This window comes from Thermobia domestica, chromosome 11 (genome assembly GCF_964235325.1).
Source record: "Thermobia domestica chromosome 11, izTheDome1.hap1.1, whole genome shotgun sequence".
NCBI lineage: Eukaryota > Metazoa > Arthropoda > Insecta > Zygentoma > Lepismatidae > Thermobia > Thermobia domestica.
The window spans coordinates 8,527,299-8,544,709 of NC_137464.1; the positions used below are offsets into that span (position 1 = coordinate 8,527,299).

The 17,411-nt window shown below is 37.5% G+C and overlaps 1 protein-coding gene across 1 annotated transcript in view; it reads left to right on the forward strand.

Moving 5' to 3' along the window:
- Positions 1–17,057, forward strand: part of LOC145663859 (abscission/NoCut checkpoint regulator) — a 33,675-nt gene extending 16,618 nt beyond the window's left edge. The window contains exons 6-8 of the mRNA XM_081729985.1: positions 1,982–2,123; positions 10,207–10,293; positions 16,554–17,057. Of these exons, the coding sequence (XP_081586111.1) occupies positions 1,982–2,123; positions 10,207–10,293; positions 16,554–16,727 (403 nt within the window). The 3' untranslated portion in view covers positions 16,728–17,057. The remainder of the gene's footprint in view (positions 1–1,981; positions 2,124–10,206; positions 10,294–16,553) is intronic.
- Positions 17,058–17,411: the final 354 nt, after the last annotated feature.

Genomic DNA, 17,411 nt, shown 5'->3' on the forward strand with positions numbered 1-17,411 from the left:
AAAATAATTCTGTAAAGAGTCTTTCTGGTGAAATCACGAATAGCAGGGTGAAGTTCCTGGTGCGTGTAGATATTTTCCTCGATAAGCATTACTTTTCACGTAACTCCATAAGTAAAAATCTGGTGGGATTAGATTCGGAGAACGGATCGACACAAGCCCGTAGAAATCATTCGATATCCGAAAACCTCTTGTAGTTAGTTCATGATTGTCTGACAGTATGCATGGTATTGAATCCAAGCATTATTAATTTCGTCGTCGATTACATCCCCATGAACTGGTGAATAATTTTGTAATAACAAACTGAGTTTATTGTATCTGCAAAGAATATTAAGCCACCTATTCTTCTTGATATTGCAAACCACCCCTATCTTCTGGTCGTGTAGAGGAATAGCATGGGGTTGTTGGCAAACCGTAAACGTAAGGAGTTCTGTGCATGCATATATCTTGATAAATTGAACAATGCTTCTTACAAAGAGTGAAAAAGTGGCTTGACTGGACCCGGGTTTGAGTCAGGCTACTTTTTCACTCTTTGTAAGTTGTTTACTTTGCACCTACAGAGGATTGTGGTATGTAAAATAAATCGGTTGTTTCCCCCCTTTCATGAATATATATGAACAATGCTTCATTGGTGTAGGAAACATAGTCTAGTGTATTGTCAGAATTGTCCACTAGAGTTAGTGAATAGTTTGAACAATATTGAATTCTCTTTCTACAGTCTGCAGTCAATAACTTTTGAACTGCTTTCAGTTTATATTTCAGTAGGAGGTAGAGTGATTAGGTGTATAGCTTCCTTGCAGAGTATATGACGCTTGTTGCAGAATCTGAAGGTAAAATCAATAAGATGTTAGAAAACGTGATGAAGGGCTGTGAAGAATATGGGATGAAAATAAATATTAGGAAGACAAACGCCATGGTGATTGGAACGAAGGCGTCGGTGTCAAATATAGAAATAGGAGGGGAGAAAATAGAATAGGTATGTACTTTTCGATACCTGGGTAGTATTAATAGTGATGATATGAAATGTGAACGTGAAATAAAAGGAAGGATAGGAATGGCGAAAGAAGCCTTTAGGAGGAAGAAAATACTATTTTGTGGGACCTTGAATAAAGAGTTGAGAAAAAGACATAAAATGCTTCGTGTGGAGTGTTTTTTAGTGTATGAGGCGGAAACATGGACATTCCTCAAAAGTTATGAAAAAAACTACTGGAAGCTTTCGAAATGTGGGTGTGAAGAAGAATTGAGAGAATTGGCTGGGTTGAGCGAAATACGAATGAGAGAGTGTTAGAAATGGCGGGGGAGAAAAGAACAATTTTAGATATTATTAAGAAAATGAAAAAAAATGATTGGGAGATTGGGTAAGAAGGAATTGTATTATGGAGGACGTGCTAGAGGGTATGGTAGCAGGAAAGAGAGGGAGAGGACGAAGGAGACAATTAATGGACGATATCAAAACAGAAAAATTGTACCTGAAGACGAAGAAGTAAGCGGAAGATCGTGGAGCATGGAAGTTTCTCAGTTGCAGCAGGTGACCTGTCAATAATAGCAGAATGCCTGTGATGATGATGATGATGATAATCACTTTATATATAATGATACTGAACTTTTATGAACTGCAGTTGTAACACCGATGTGTTTGTTGAGCCGATTTTCGTATGGATTTGGTGGAACTGTGTTCATACCAGTTGATATGTGTTACAGTTTTTCGTCATTGAGCAAATAACATTACTCGCAGCGCACAACATACAATTGTCCAACATATAATCATGTTTATATAGTACGTGTATAGTTACTTTTCGAACGAACTGTATAACCTGTCTACCATTTCCTCACCCTTCCTTAAAACAAGCCAACTCCAAGGTTGCAGCTAATGGCAGAAAGTTAGTTTGACATCATCTACAGAAGCAGCTTGTGTTCATATTAATCCATTTCTTAAGTGACTTATTTTCTTCCTTTTCACTTCTTTCTTTATGTATATTTTCAGCCTGGAAGAAGCGAAGAAGAAAGAGAAGTCCAAAACTGAAAAGAAGTTGTCTAAACAGAAGGAAGAGGAAGAATCATTAGAAAATTCCGATGATGAATTGTACAATTTCGATGATGATGAGGGTGATGAACTTCTTGACAAGGTAACTGCATCATAATTGGTAACTTTAAAGGAAGATTTCCTTCTCACTTGTTTTGTTTCAGGGCTGTCCAGAAAGTCCCAGACGTTTTGGCCTATCACAGCAGTCGGCGGGGCTAGAGTCGCCATTTTGGTGTCAGAACGTTGGCACACTCAGTACGCATCCAGCTGTGGTAGCGTAAGAACTGTGACGCTCTTACTGTGCTTTCTGTGACGTGTTACAATGTACGCTGCAATAGAAAATCCCGCCTCTTGTGAGGTGTATTCTGTGATTAGGTTTTTGTTGGAAAAAAAAAAAAGAAAAAAGAAAGCCAATTGAAATTCATCGCCAACTGTGTGAAGTATACGGACATGGAATAATGAGTGAAAGCCGTATAAAATTGAGTGTATCCGAGAGCTCTTGGATGTTTTTGGGTAGAAGGTGTTTCAAGTGTTTCACCTACCATAGAGCCCGGATTTGGCGCCAAGCGACTACCACCTCTTCCCAGCGATGAACATATGTCTCGCTACACAACGCTTTGTTACTGACACCGAACTGCATGCCGGTGTAAGCCACTGGTTGAAATTGCAGGCGGCAAATTTCTACCCCGACGGTATTGAAAAACTTGTGCCACGATATGATAAGTGCCTTAATTTGCATGGCGAGTATGTAGAAAAATAGCTTAAGAGTGTACCTTTCAAATGTATATAATACCATTTGCCTTGTTTATTCTGTTACTTATTATTATTATTATTATTATTATTTCAAAACGTGTTTTACTTTCTGGACAATCCTCGTATCTGCAGGATATTAGAAATTCAAAACTTGCTAGATTTTAAAGCATTTAGGTGTTAGTAGCACACCTAAGAGAGAAAAAAAATTGGGGGATCATGTTGATTCTGAAGAGTCTTGTGGTCAAAAGAATAACATATGAAACTCACCTCGATAGGAACAATGGATGATTTCGGCTTCGACATGAGGCATCTTTCACAGGCAGTAAAGAAAAAGAGTTAAAAGGTAGTAAGAATAATATAGGGTAAGAAATTAACGCATTCGAATAATATTCAAGCTGTGTCGCTTGTAAAACATTAGCAGTGGAGTACTAGGTAATTGAACGTACAGAAAATCCTTACAGACAAAACCAATGAAATAAGAGTTTCACTTAGGTCCGTAACGATTAGATTAAAAATGTCTGTGTCTGTCTTTAAGTAAACTAGTTGTTCTCCCTAAGCCTACGGCTCATTTGCGAACTATCAAGAATTTGCGTGGCTTACAGAATGAAATGTTTTACGTTTGTACAGTAATTTGGCTCTTTAAATGTTTTGAAATTTGCGTATTACTGTCACTCACAAATTAATGTGTTTACTAGATGAACCTGCCCTCACTACACAGAGCATTATTCACATATGAGCATGAATCTCCTTGTCATTCCTCACAAAATCTCTACATGTCCCTTTACAGACACAAGGGAAGGACGTCTTGATCGGCAAGGGGTATCATAAAGGGGAGACTTTTCTAGATTTTTTAAATATCTCGCACCGTTTGCAAGATTTGAGCTTACTTCTGGTTGGAGTTTCTAATTCATGTATGATCAGTGTTTTCTTTCTTCTTGCATGCAGTATGTAATAAGCAAATACATTACATACACAATTAATTATAATGTCAGTGATATATGGTGTTCATTGGGCAAAACACTCCAAATAATCAAGATTCATCTTAGACTGAAGAAATGGTTATACTTCGTTTTTCATTATCATTTGGTCGTGAAACAAACACCTGACAGATTTACAACCCCTATATACAAATATGTGGTGGAATGTATAATTCGTAGGATATGTTGCTTTTTTAAAATTTCCACACTTCCAGTGTACCCCCTAAAAATGTAATAAAGAAATAACGGCTATATTTATTTAAATATTCAATTATTACTAGACAATCCACACAAAATTTGCAATTGATCAGTGAAAACGGAATTTTTCTAGAGCTTGTGGTTTCCGAGAGGTCATTGTCAAAAGAATTACCCACAAACATATAAACTTTTCTTAAACACTGGAAAGTTCTTTCTTTGTTGAAATTTACCGTCGCATTTCAGCACCGTGGCTATAAAAGACGTGGACCTAGGGTAACTGTCCCAATAATTGACAGTGTACCAGTAATTGACACTGTCGTCTTTTTTTCGCCGCAGCAAGACTGCGGGACTAGATACCAACAAATGCTGTCACCTGTTATTTCTTTGTAGTGTTGTCAATCCTACACTACTGTTAATATTTGTCACTAGGTGATAGTATTCCAAAGGAAGCAGAACATCGATGGACAGTGAGAAGTCAACTGTTTTTTCAGCCTTCTAGTAACGGTTACGCTTAAGGAAAGTTGTTTTTGTTTCCGGCGCATATCAAATAGACCATAATAAAAACTGACGAGTTAAAGATCTTTTGATGTAACTGAAGGACTAATAGATCAGACTAAACCAAAAATTTTAGCTTCTTGAAAGTTAAACCAAGTTTTCAGGGAGGTGTCAATTATTGGTCACAGGTTAGCTGCAATCACCAGTAATTGACACCCCTGTGAAATATCAGTAGAAATTTGTATACTGTGTATTTCAGTGAAGTTAAGTTTGCTGGTAGAGTTAAAAACATTATTTGTTATAAAATCCCAGTAGTTGAAAGGGGGTGTCAATTACTAGATCCAGGGGTGTCAGTTACTAGGCTACTGCAGAAAAATTGTACAATTCACAATTCACACACCTTTGTTATTATTGTGATTTGTTATCATTCGAAAGGTCCTGGGTTGACACCTTTGTGATTAACAGAGAACCTACCTTGCTTTTCAAAAAAAGTGGTAAATATCCCCTTGGTACGGAGTTAAGTGGACCAAGGCCTTTTGCCTCATTTTTCTCTGTCTTTCTCAGCGTTCAATATGACTTTAAGCAAGTGTCTTCCCTTAATCTACAGTACTCTTACTTGGCACGTTGCCATTAGTAAAGTAGCCTACAGTAGCCGATAAGTTAAAAAAAAAAAAAAAAAAAAAGGAAATAACATATTTATGGACACACTGATGAAGCTGTGGAAAGATTCTGCTTTCTTTCTTTACAAGTGAAATCACATCTATGGAGCAAAGTAAAATCACCTCTAATAGGCCTAATGTCAACTCAGAGTGCATCTTTAGCTAGTGATCATATGAATGCAACGCAGCTGCAAACTGGCCACACCTACAAGCGAGAGGGCACAGTCTTCCCTAGATATTGGTGATAGCCCAGAGGAAAACGAGAAAACAGTATTGACACAAGTGTCAGAAATACCGTCCGTGCCATCAAATTCGTCTCTTCAGATTCCGTCAGGTGGTGAAAACATTAACTCTTCTTTAAATGAAATCTTAAAAAAACCGTGGGAAGTTTTACGTCTCACGGTTATGTCGGTTAGGCTAAAGGAGACGGTGATGATGAGAAATGAGTAAAATGGTGGAATGAAGAAAACGGGAGAACTCCAAGAAAACCCACGAGCATGGTGTTTGTCCACCGCAAAGTCCACATGGCGCGAGCTGGGATTGAACCAGGGACCTCAAACACCGGAGGTGAACGCTCTACCACTGAGCTACTACGCAAGAAAGTCTGGGAATGGACAGTGACATTCCAACCACATCAACTATCATCGTGTAAAATTTAAAAAAAAAAAAAAAAAACGCGTTTATTATGATGAACAGTTTTATATCGGTTGCATTACTGCTATTGATAAAGACAGGGTTCGTCAAATTTCTTAGAGAGGTCACGGAAGACAAATTTGTGTGGCTAAAAGTCACTGATATTGATAAAGGTGGACATAAAATTCATATTTTACGGATCGATTTCTATAATTGGATAATGTCGTCATGCGCAAGATCAAAATCTCATACCGACAGATGAAACTATCTTAAAGGTTTTCCGGCATCATTAGGCCATTTACTCTTGTGTTATGCGATGCTGTTACATTAGGACCGAGGACATTTCAAATAAGATAATATTTCCCTGATAGTATTAGAAAATATTTTACTTTTCAATTATACAATTATTAGTACTTGATTTTCTTGTCATATGTCAACTGGAAACAAGACTATGCTATGAATATTTGTATTATTTTAGTATTAACATCCGTTGTATGCAAAAATAATATCTCAAAACTGTTATAAATCAGCTTGGTAAGGTGGTAGAAAATTATGTAGTTCATTCGAAATAAGATATTAAGAGATGTCAATTACTGGGTCACGATGTGTCAATTACTGATACAATAAACAACTTTTCGTATATATATTTTTAAAAATAATAATTATCAGTCTATATTTTTTCCGGTGCTGTGTATGGATGAAGGAAGGATGCCTTCGTACCTGCACGAGAGTTAAGTAAGTTAGATTCATTTGAAGGGTAAAAAAACATGCAATTTGTCAAATACTGCTCTTATACTGTCAATTATTGGGACAGTTACCCTACAGTTCCAAGGTGAAATCCGAATTACCATAACGCGTTCATTGCTCTCCTACTTGGAAATCAATCCCTGAACCATATATTCCGAAGGCTCACGCGCTAACCACTAGACCAGTAGAAGGACGGCCATTGGAAGTTTAGGATTAGGAATTAGATTTCTGGGCTTTCGAAATCTATGGCCATGTTAGCTTGTCACATATATCTCTCTGCGATCTCACTATCCAAGGAAAAGGAAGGAAGAAAGTGGCCTGGGACCTGTATATTAGGTACCATCCCGGCATTTGCCTGGTATGAATGAGGAAAACGCAGGAAAAACTCACGCAGGATGGCTGGCCTGAAAAAGCTTCTTACACTTTTCGACCGAATGTCTCCACCGGGAGTCGAACCTGGGACCGCTCCATTGAAAGTTTAGTGTGATGGTTTCAGGTTGATGTGGAGGTCACAATATTGACATTTAGATGGGTTTGGAACAACGCGACTCTGTATTAAAATTGGGTCTAGAAAATAAATGTAGACAGTTTGAAGAGAAGAGAAATGAAATCTTAGGACGACAATAAAAACTAATTTGCGTGGAAGTTTAGAAAATAATCGTAGACTGCGGATGGTTATTATCTTTTCAGTGTGATTTGTAAAATGTTAGCAGCACAGATCTAAGTTTCTTTTGTCATTGGAGATAACCATAATAATGGAACTATAATTTGAACTCTCAAATTGGTTAAGGACGGAAGTGTATGGAAAGCTTTTGTGAATGAAGCACAGAACCTCCGGGTTCCATAGAGTTAGTTAATTACTGCAACTACTGTTTGAACTCTCCAACATATAGACTTTCAAAATAACCCATTCATACTGAAACAAAATATTGTTAGCTAATTAGAGAAAGCAGATTCTCTATAGAAGAGTCTTAATTTATTGATAAATTGTCTTCAAACTGAATGAAAGAATTACGTACGTTCTACTGTTATTTCCTAAGTTCTGTTTTAATGTTTAAATTCGTTAACTTTCGTCGATGTTACAGTATAGTTTCTCAAGATAATTTCCATTGTGCATTTCTTCCCGAGAGAATCTAAGTTTTTAGACTGCATTCAAAGAAACTTTCGAAGATAATTTCCATTATCCATTAATCCGTGTGAAAAATTACATTTTTCAGGCTACATTCAAAGAAACTTGGAGATAACTTATTATGCATTTATCCCTGTGAGAAATTACATTTTCGGAGATAACTTCCATTCTAGGTTTAAGAGCCTGCCTTACTAAAAATAATACAAAATTTACCATTTTTCTTTTGCTTGATTATTCATAAGTGGAAGGAGATAACAAAATGCAACTTACCACAAACATAGATAATGTTATTCTACAACAGAAAATATGAACCTGAAGAATGTTCAGTGTTGTCATCCATAGATATTACAGTGTTGCCAGAATAGCAATTCCCCTAAAATCTAAGTTAAGGCAGCGACTAGAGGAACGAACTGCATTTGATTACGTATCATGTTGTTTTGGTTTGCTGTGAACTACTTTTTAAATAATAGTTGTACTTGGTTTGTAATAAACAAAATAGTTTTAACATACAGTTATTAAAGTTAAATATTAACGTTATTTTAAAAGTAGTTCACAGCAAACCAAAACAACATAATACGTAATCAAATGCAGTTAAGTTCGTTCCTCTAGTCGCTACCTTAACTTAGATTTTAGGGGAATTGTTATTCTGGCAACACTGTAATTTCTATGGATGGCAACACTGAACATTCTTCAGGTTCATATTTTCTGTTGTAGAATAACATCTATATATATAAAAGAGAACGTACAAATTCCTTTGTCCGCTCATCACGCTAATACGGCTGAACCAATTTCTTTTATTTTTGGGGGGTTATTAGGATTTGGACCCTAGATGGTTTTTATCATATCACTTTAATTTTTAATTACCAGTGTCTTGAGATAATTGACCATTCAAGTGTCCATAACGTACAAATCCTTTGTTAGTTCATCATAGGTATAAAAATAAACGTATTTATATACAACCCGCATGACCGTGTCACTCGGCGGGTTAACATAAATGACAGGCGCTATAATGTTAACATTTACTGCAATTTGAAAGCGAAAAAGTAAAAATTATCTAAGTAACAAAGTTTATTGCGTTCCGGGGTGACCGCAGCGAAGCGGGGTGAACGCTGCTAGTTATCTATGTTTGTGGTAAGTTGCATTTTGTTATCTCCTTCCACTTATGAATAAACAAGCAAAAGAAAAATGGTAAATTTTGTATTATTTTTAGTAAGGCAGGCTCTTAAGTATCAGATCCATGTGGTGTCTTTGTTATTCGTTACCAGAATAAGTCCCTGTAGCGAGCCACAGCTCTTAAAAGGATGGGATTCATGTTTTGTGTTTACTGTTAGTTGTCAGAATAAGACCTTATAACTAGTTTCAGCTCGTAAAAGGTTGATGACAATTGACATCTGTGTGTAGTCTCTGTTCTGATCTCACTGACAGGGTACTCAATGACCTGAAACCTTGGATAATCATAGAGAATCTTATCAATTCCTATATTTATTCTAATCTTTCGAAAGGTTATTTGTATTCTTCTGATTTTATCCTTGTTTCATAAATAAATATGGTATAAGTCGTTTCTCACTTTTAAAAATATGTAGTTTACTTTTGAGGTGAATTTTTCGGACAATTTTCTCAAAACAACTCAATCGATTTTTCTTCATACCTCAATAAATCAGCTTCCCTAGCATGTGATATAAATCATTTGTCGTGAAACATATTCACAAGGGGTATTTAACTGTTGAAGGTGAGTCCTCTTCGAATAATTTTCCGGAAGCTCCTTATATTCCCGCTTTCGATGATGATGATGTTGTTGATAATAATGATGATGGTGATTATTATTATTATTATTATTATTATTATTATTATTATTATTATTATTATTATTATTATTTTGCTTTTACTAACACTATGTAAACAGATTACACACACTGATTGATCAACTCAAAAGTTTTTTTTTTTTTTTTTTTCTAACATTATAAATGTTCAGTATACGATCCACGAGTTACACGACACATATCTAATGTATAAGAAGTTCCTGCTAAACTCGTTCTAGAATGTGAGGGTCGATATCAGCCACAGCTGCAGTGATGCGCTCACGCAATTCAACCACAGTTGTAGCAAGTGGCGCCATAAATACTCTTTAAATTTTCCACAGAAATGCCGTTGAACTTGCACAACGAACTTAGTCGCATGAAAACCAAGCGCACACAACGCTCTGTGGCCTGTAAAAGCCATATTGCTCACTTCGACTAAACTACCTCCTTGTGGATGTCTACGCAACTATGCTTTTGCAATAGAAAGAGAACAAAATTTTTTGGAATTATATTCCAATATATTTATTTATATATATAAATTGGCAAGAAAAGCTCATTACTGTTCTAATAAATTAACGAAATCGGGAATATTATTTTGACTCGCCCGGTATTTTGTAAATGTTTCCGCAATATTTGCAGCATAACATGATTCAATTTAAGGTATGGGAATGAGAAAGTTGAGTGCAATGGCTGAGTCTTGTATTTTATTTATTTATTTTATTTTATTTATCTTTTGAATTTATTCGATTTTAGTGACAATAGTGTTCGTAATTAAATTATTATGCCTTTTTTTCAGGTTCTTTCTGAGCAGGCGTTAGATGAGCAGTCTGGATATTCAGACGTTGCCAAAGCGAAGGAGTCTAAAGATGATTCCGAAGAAAAGGCAAGTTAGAAGCAAACGTATCATTTATACACCACAAAATAAATAAATAAATTAATAAATAAAAAATTAAAGCATTTTATTCTAATATGGTTAGTAGTTTCCGATATAGGAACTGGGACTTTAATACTATCTGATTTATTTGGAAGCGCTTGATTGGATCCCGTGAAATCAACAACCCAAACAGTACGAGACTGATCAGTACTTGAATAGCTAATCATTATGCAATACCAGATGAAGGTAAACTAAAAGTAGGGAATTCGTGTTACTGCTCAGTTCAAAAACTTTCGACGTCGCGAATTCTGTCGAGAAATTTGAAGCTTAAAATATATAAAACGATAATCATGCCTGTTGTCCTGTATGGTTGCGAAACATGGTCGCTTACTCTGAAGAAAGAACGTAAACTGAAAGTATTTGAGAACAAGATCCTAAGATGAATATTCGGACCCAAGCGGAACGGAAATGGGGAATGATGGGAACTTCATAACGAGGAACTACATAATTTATTTCGTTTACCAAACATTGTTAGGGTCATCAAGTCTAGGAGGCTCAGGTGGGCAGGTCATGTAGCTAGAATGGAAGAAAGTAGGAAAGCTTTCAAAGTTTTGACTGGAAATCGAATCGAAAAATGACCATTAGGGATACCTAGGCGCAGATGGAAGGACAATATTAGGATGGACCTCGCAGAAATAGGAATACAAAGTAGAAACTGGATCCGGTTGGCTAAGGACAGAAGCCAATGAAGAGCTTTTGTAACCGTAGCATTGAACCTCCGAGTTCCATAGGCCATTGAGTTAGTTAGAAGAACGTAAAATGAACGAAACAACTGAGTTTTTCCACACCATCATGGACTCCATAAGTATGAATTCAATTGAATTCTAAGAGTGAAAAAATATGCAACTGAACCCCTGACCATAAATTGGAACTCGCATTTTTGGTTCAACGTGTCGATTTACTAACGATTTCTCTACCGTCCACTCTGTAACTGTTTTCATATTACTATTTTACTTTTGAAATCATAGAATCTAGACCACACACATCAAAGAGAATTTGTAGATAATTTGTCTATACAGAGTATTCTGAAAAGAAGTGAGTGATTGTAAAAAAAAAAAATAAATGAACATGGGCCTATTCTCAACGCTTTGAGATTACAGGTTGTGAACATGTTTGACCTTGTATTGCTTATTATCTATCCTGTAGTTATTCTATAGAGGAGAGAGATAAGTAGAGACACGATTTTGTGGTAAACAAAAATTCGTAATTTCGTTATAAAAATATACGTAAAGCGGGATAAAATCGGTGAATAAAAATTCAATGTAAGAATGCTATTCTTCGTGGCAATTACAATTAGTTACCTTTTATTTCACCTTAATTTCCACTCATCAATCATCATGACATGAGTTCATGCATGACTATGTTAAACAATATTTGAGCTTTTTAAAAAATAACACTGAGCAGCATTCTCATTGAATAAAAGTATGATTTAAGGAAAGGAAAAAAACACAGAGAGGACATTAATAGAAATAAATAACTTTAGTGTTCAAGTAAACTTATGCAAATAACACGTAAGCATTGTTTCAATGTTTTCTGGAGTTAAATTTGTTCTTTTATCGGTAAGTATGTCATTGTAAGAAGAGAGAACTCTCTCCACTTCAACATTCGAAACTGGTATGTACATTAGTTGGAGACACTTTCCAGCGATTTTTGAATGCTCATCTAACACCTTCCACACTATCCACTTCATCAATAGATACCGTTTGGAGCTCATTTTGTAACTGCATGTAAAATTTCAAAAATTCATGGTGATCTATTTTCTCAAACATGGGAATTTTTCATCACATTGCTAGAAAACTTACCGTCAAGTTTTACAAGTTTGAACTGGGGAAGATGAAATAATGGTGTCAATGTTTTAAAGATCTCACCAGCTGGACTCACGGTCAAGTATGCAAAAAATTGTCATTCCGTAAATTTCGTGAAATATCGAAACTCGTTGCAAATTTTGCTAATTCAAGAGAATTTCGCGTTTAATCGTGAGCGTTATATGGTCTAACAAATAGTGAAAAAAAATAACCAACACTTTATTTGTACAATATATTTTTAATTAACATTGTTTGAGAGCTATCTAAGAATGGGTATATCGGATATCTCAACACTACATTTGGGTAATTACACATAGGCTATACAAACAAAAACAGTTACATTAAAAAGAAAAGAAAATCTTATGATAATTGTAAATGCACAAATCAGTCCTATTATTTGATTTAAAAACACTTCGCTTAAAAACTGAAATTACTCAAAATCCACTTCTGTTTTTCCAACACTACACTACCCAGACACACACACAAATGAAAAAGAACTGCATTAAAAAGATCTGGAAACTTCCGAATTCTTCTTGTGTGGGTTATCTGATTGAGTATGTGACATATAGCATGATTATCTCATGTTACGCAAAGATCATTAATTTTTTTTTTTTTTTTTTTTTTTTTGACACGTTATTGTGATAAGCCTCGCAACAGCATCCTCAAACTTTCGCCGAGATTACAGACAAAAGTGAAAAAATATATATATTATAGCTAAACAACATTTCCATACAAAACTGATACATTTCGTGTTTACGCGTGTCAGCAAAAAATCGTGTCTCTAGACATAATGTATTAGAAAAGTAATGAAATGCCCTTTCTAACGGTATATAACATGTTACAGTGGTATCTTTGGAATAAGTTACTGACGGAAATTTGGGAAAGTTTAGATTATTTAAGGGAATTAACCACTGCCACGTGTTGCATACCGTTGGAAAGGCCATTTTATAACTTTTCAAATGCGTTATGTCTCATCTCTTGGACTAAAATATTGTCCAAAGAAATACAGCAGTTGATATATCACATCGAGCTTAACATAATGACAAGCTTAAGGGTAAATTCTGATGCGCAGTTTCCGAGAAAACGGGCGCTTAAAAGTATATTATTCGTTGCCAATAATTGTTGTTAATTTTATACTGGAACTGATAGTTTATAGCTAGATGTGTGTACTGTATAAGTATAAACTCCTCTACGGTATTAAGTACTAGATCATGCCTTATCCTACTAGGGATACAGAACTTTTAGCAGTAACACATATTTTGAACGATAACAAACATTCTATTTTAATATTTGCAAAATTTGGTTATATTGATTTGATTTGTACCAATGCTGGTGTATCTTTTCCAAAACTAGAATCCATGGATAAAAATTTACGGAGTAATCAGGCTTTCGTAATGTAGGCAGTTAGAATTTTATAATATCCATAATATCCACCATTTCGATTAAAATGGAGGAAAAATTCGATTTTTAACAGAACAATTCCTCTGTAAGTGTGAATTCAATGATATACAAAGAGTGAAAAGATACATGACATTAATATACAAATTCTGTAGCTATTCTATCAGGCCTTGTTTCCATGTTGTCATATTAATCACAACAACATACTGAGCAGGGCTATGTGATAAAAAAATATATATATAAAAGCAGAATCACGTAACGGTTTCAACACCGGAAGGAGTGGGAGTGATGAAGACACAGTTATTGTGTTGAACCGTTACGTGATTGTTATTTTTTTATCTGTATGTTTTTATCACATAGCCTTGCTGAGTGTGTTGTTGCGTTTAGTTTTAATATACAAGTGCATGTACAGATGGTGATCAGAAAAATGAAAACACCTGTAGTTGGCAACATGTCAGATGTATGGTTTGGCAGTGGTGTCGTGGCGCTCGCAGCGCCGGACCGCTGGTGGTGGTGTGTTAGGTCGGTCTCCATACTACGTCAGGCGCAGTGGAACAGCAGTGTCCAGTGGCTGCAGCAGACGGAGGTAGTGTAAAATGGGAGACCTCTCAGATTTTCAAAGAGGGCAAATTGTTGGTGCGCGGTAATGTGGAGTGAGTGTGACGGCAGTGGCTACTGTGTTAGGTGTGTCGCGTGGGACAGTGTCGAAGGTGATGACGGCCTACAAAACATCGGGGAAGCGGAACAGTGGGCGGAAGAAAATAATGAGTAACAGGTCACGCAGAACCGTCGTGCCACTGCGGAGCAAGTGACGGAGGAACTTAATCAGCACCTCCCCCACCCTGTTTCGACAATCACAGTCCGCTGCGAATTACATGACATGAACTTACGGGGTCGTGTTTCACGGGCCAAACCGCTCATCAGGGACCATAACGCTTTCGCACGCCGCAAATGGCGCCGCGACAATGCAACTTGGACCGTTGAGAACTGGAAACGTGTGATATGGTCGGATGAGTCATCCTTCACCCTATTCCTAACCACGGGCCGTGTTTATATGTGGAGAACGCCCAAAGAAGCTTATGATCTGCAGTGTCTCCGCCCAACTGTGAAACATGGCGGCGGCTCGGTGATGCTGTGGGCCGCCATATCATGGTTTTCATTGGGTCCTGTGGTCACACTTAGCGGACGAATCACTGCCAACGATTATGTCGCAATTTTAGGAGACCACTTGCATCCTATGGTCCTGATGTTGTTCCCGGACAATGACGCCATCTTCCAGGATGATAATGCACCCATTCACACAGCTGGCGTTGTTGCAGCGTGGTTTGAGGAACATCGGGATGAAGTTCAACACCTCCCCGGCCCGCCCAATCCCCAGATCTCAACATAATTGAACATCTGTGGTCCGTCTTTTAAACACGACTCCGGCGACGATTTCCACCTCCATCCTCTCTCACAGAACTGGCCGATGCCCTGCACGAGGAATGGTGTAAAATTCCACTTGCTACCATTCACGACCTCTATGCCTCCATCCCACGTCGCATCAAGGCTGTTCTGAAGGCGAAAGGTTCTGACACCATATTAATCTGGTAAGTTGCAATTTCGTTCAGGTGTTTCCATTTTTCTGATCACCATCTGTATATACAGGGTATTCCAAAATAATCTTTCCAACTCTGATAGCATATATATCAGAAAAGGGATAGATAGAAAGGTGCAGTATGCGGCATAATGTTCACTCACACACCCAAAGTTTTACTAGTCGTTTAACAGTTCAATATGTGCGCAATCTGTAACATGCAGGATATCTAAGAGATATTCCAGTTCCCCTTTCGTTCGCCCAAGCATGTACTCCGTAACGTGTTCAAGTGCTGCGCCGATGCGAGCTCGCAGTTCCTGCACTGGGGTCTTGTAGATCACATTCTTCACAAAGCCACAAGGAAAGTCTAGTGCGGTGATGCCCGGATATCTTGGGGTCCTCGTTTAAAGACCTTCTAACGATCGCGGCCCAGTGAGGAGGGGCACCGTCCTGCTGCATCAGGATATCAGGTTGCAAGTGTTCGATCTGTGGAAATGCAAACTGTTCCAACATGTCCAGATAAACAGTCGCGGTGATTGACGCCTCTGCAAAGAAAAACGGTCCCACCACACGGTCATGAAGCAGACCGTACCATGCATTTACCTTCGCACTGTCGCGTGCAATTTTCCGGCTTACGTCGAAGCTCTCCGAGCCCTATGCCCGCACATCGTGTCGGTTTACCATCCCGGATACATGAAAGCACGCTTTATCCGAGAACATCACCTTTGTCAGAAAGTCTGGGTCCTCGTCGATGTGATTCAGAATTCAAATTGCAAATGCTTTGCGCTTTGGTCTGTCATAAGGTTGAAGTGCATGCAGCAGCTGCAACTTGAGCCATGCAACCTCAGTCGCTTGTGTGCACCATGGTCGGTAGTAGCTACAACTTTCGAGACGCTTGACGGGCTGATTTGGTTGCGCTCCGGAAAAATGCCTGTTGCACCCGTTCCACATCTGCTTCACTCGTGTTTGGGTTTCCATAACTCGTCCTCTCCATGATAATTCCGGTTTCATTGAACCTCGTGTACCATTGCCGGTTGATGACATGATGGAGATGTGCGTCTGTAACGCATCAGGAGGTTCTGCTGAATCTGGATGCCAGATTTGGTCTCTATCCACCATTCCATACACTGTGCATCGCCTGGGTGGTGGCCATTTTCGTCACTGCCTCACCTGCAAAGGCAAAAGCAAAAAACAAAAGAAATTTGAGAAGAGATATTTGTTGGAAGTGTTTGTATAGAACAAAGCTTTAGGTATATGTGAACATTATACGGCAAACAGTGCCTTTCTATCTATCTCTACTTTTGACTTATACGCGATCAAAGTTAGAAAGATAATTTTGGAATATATATATATATATATATATATATATATATATAAACCAACGTACCACACATTTTCCTTGTTACATTATCTTTTTTTGTTCTCTGTAGTACACCGACGAACTTCCGTGGTGCGCCATATGTAATGAAGATGCAGTACTTCGTTGTTTGCAGTGTGAGGGAGATCCGTTTTGCAGACGATGTTTCAAGGAATCCCATGATGTGTTGGATATAGAACAACACAAACCTATTCCTTACAAGAAACCGATGAAGAGCAGTAGGTAGTGTGCTTGTGATTTAAGTCTTCGTGAATATAGCGGTGATAACTGATCGTACCAATAACAGAAGAGATTGAGGATCTCAAGACGAAGGAACTCCAGGCGAAGAAACTCAAGACGATCACGACAAGCACATTACCTTATTTGCCAACATTAAGTCGATGTAAATTATGTTTATGGTGACTATTTTGTCAGCTGGACGAAATACTAACACGAGAAGCATTGCTTTGTATATGTGTAAAAGTATTGTATATGCTTTGTATATTTTAATATTCTGTAACTGCTTGTATAAATAATAATAATAATAATAATAATAATAATAATAATAGTAGTAAAATATTGTTCCTTCTTGTTTTGTATACGATGGTTTCTGCTTAATACAGAAGTTTTTTCTATGGTAACGATTTCATACTGCACTTACCTTAAGAGAAACCATGTCGCCACCATCGAGAGTGCTCTGTTTGGTGGCCCTGCATGTGGACAATTGCCCGACAGCGAAGTTTCCACTGTACGAGACTGGCACGCAGTGTAGTCATGTTAGACAGCAATCACAGTTTTCCAACTGTGCGTGATCTGTGAGACAAGGCTCGTTTCAGAAGGCCGAAGACGCAAAGTCTATCGGTGACACATCAGGGGACTTCACTGGAATCTCTGTGCATGGAATGGCACGAATTCCAGTTTCTGCTGCCAT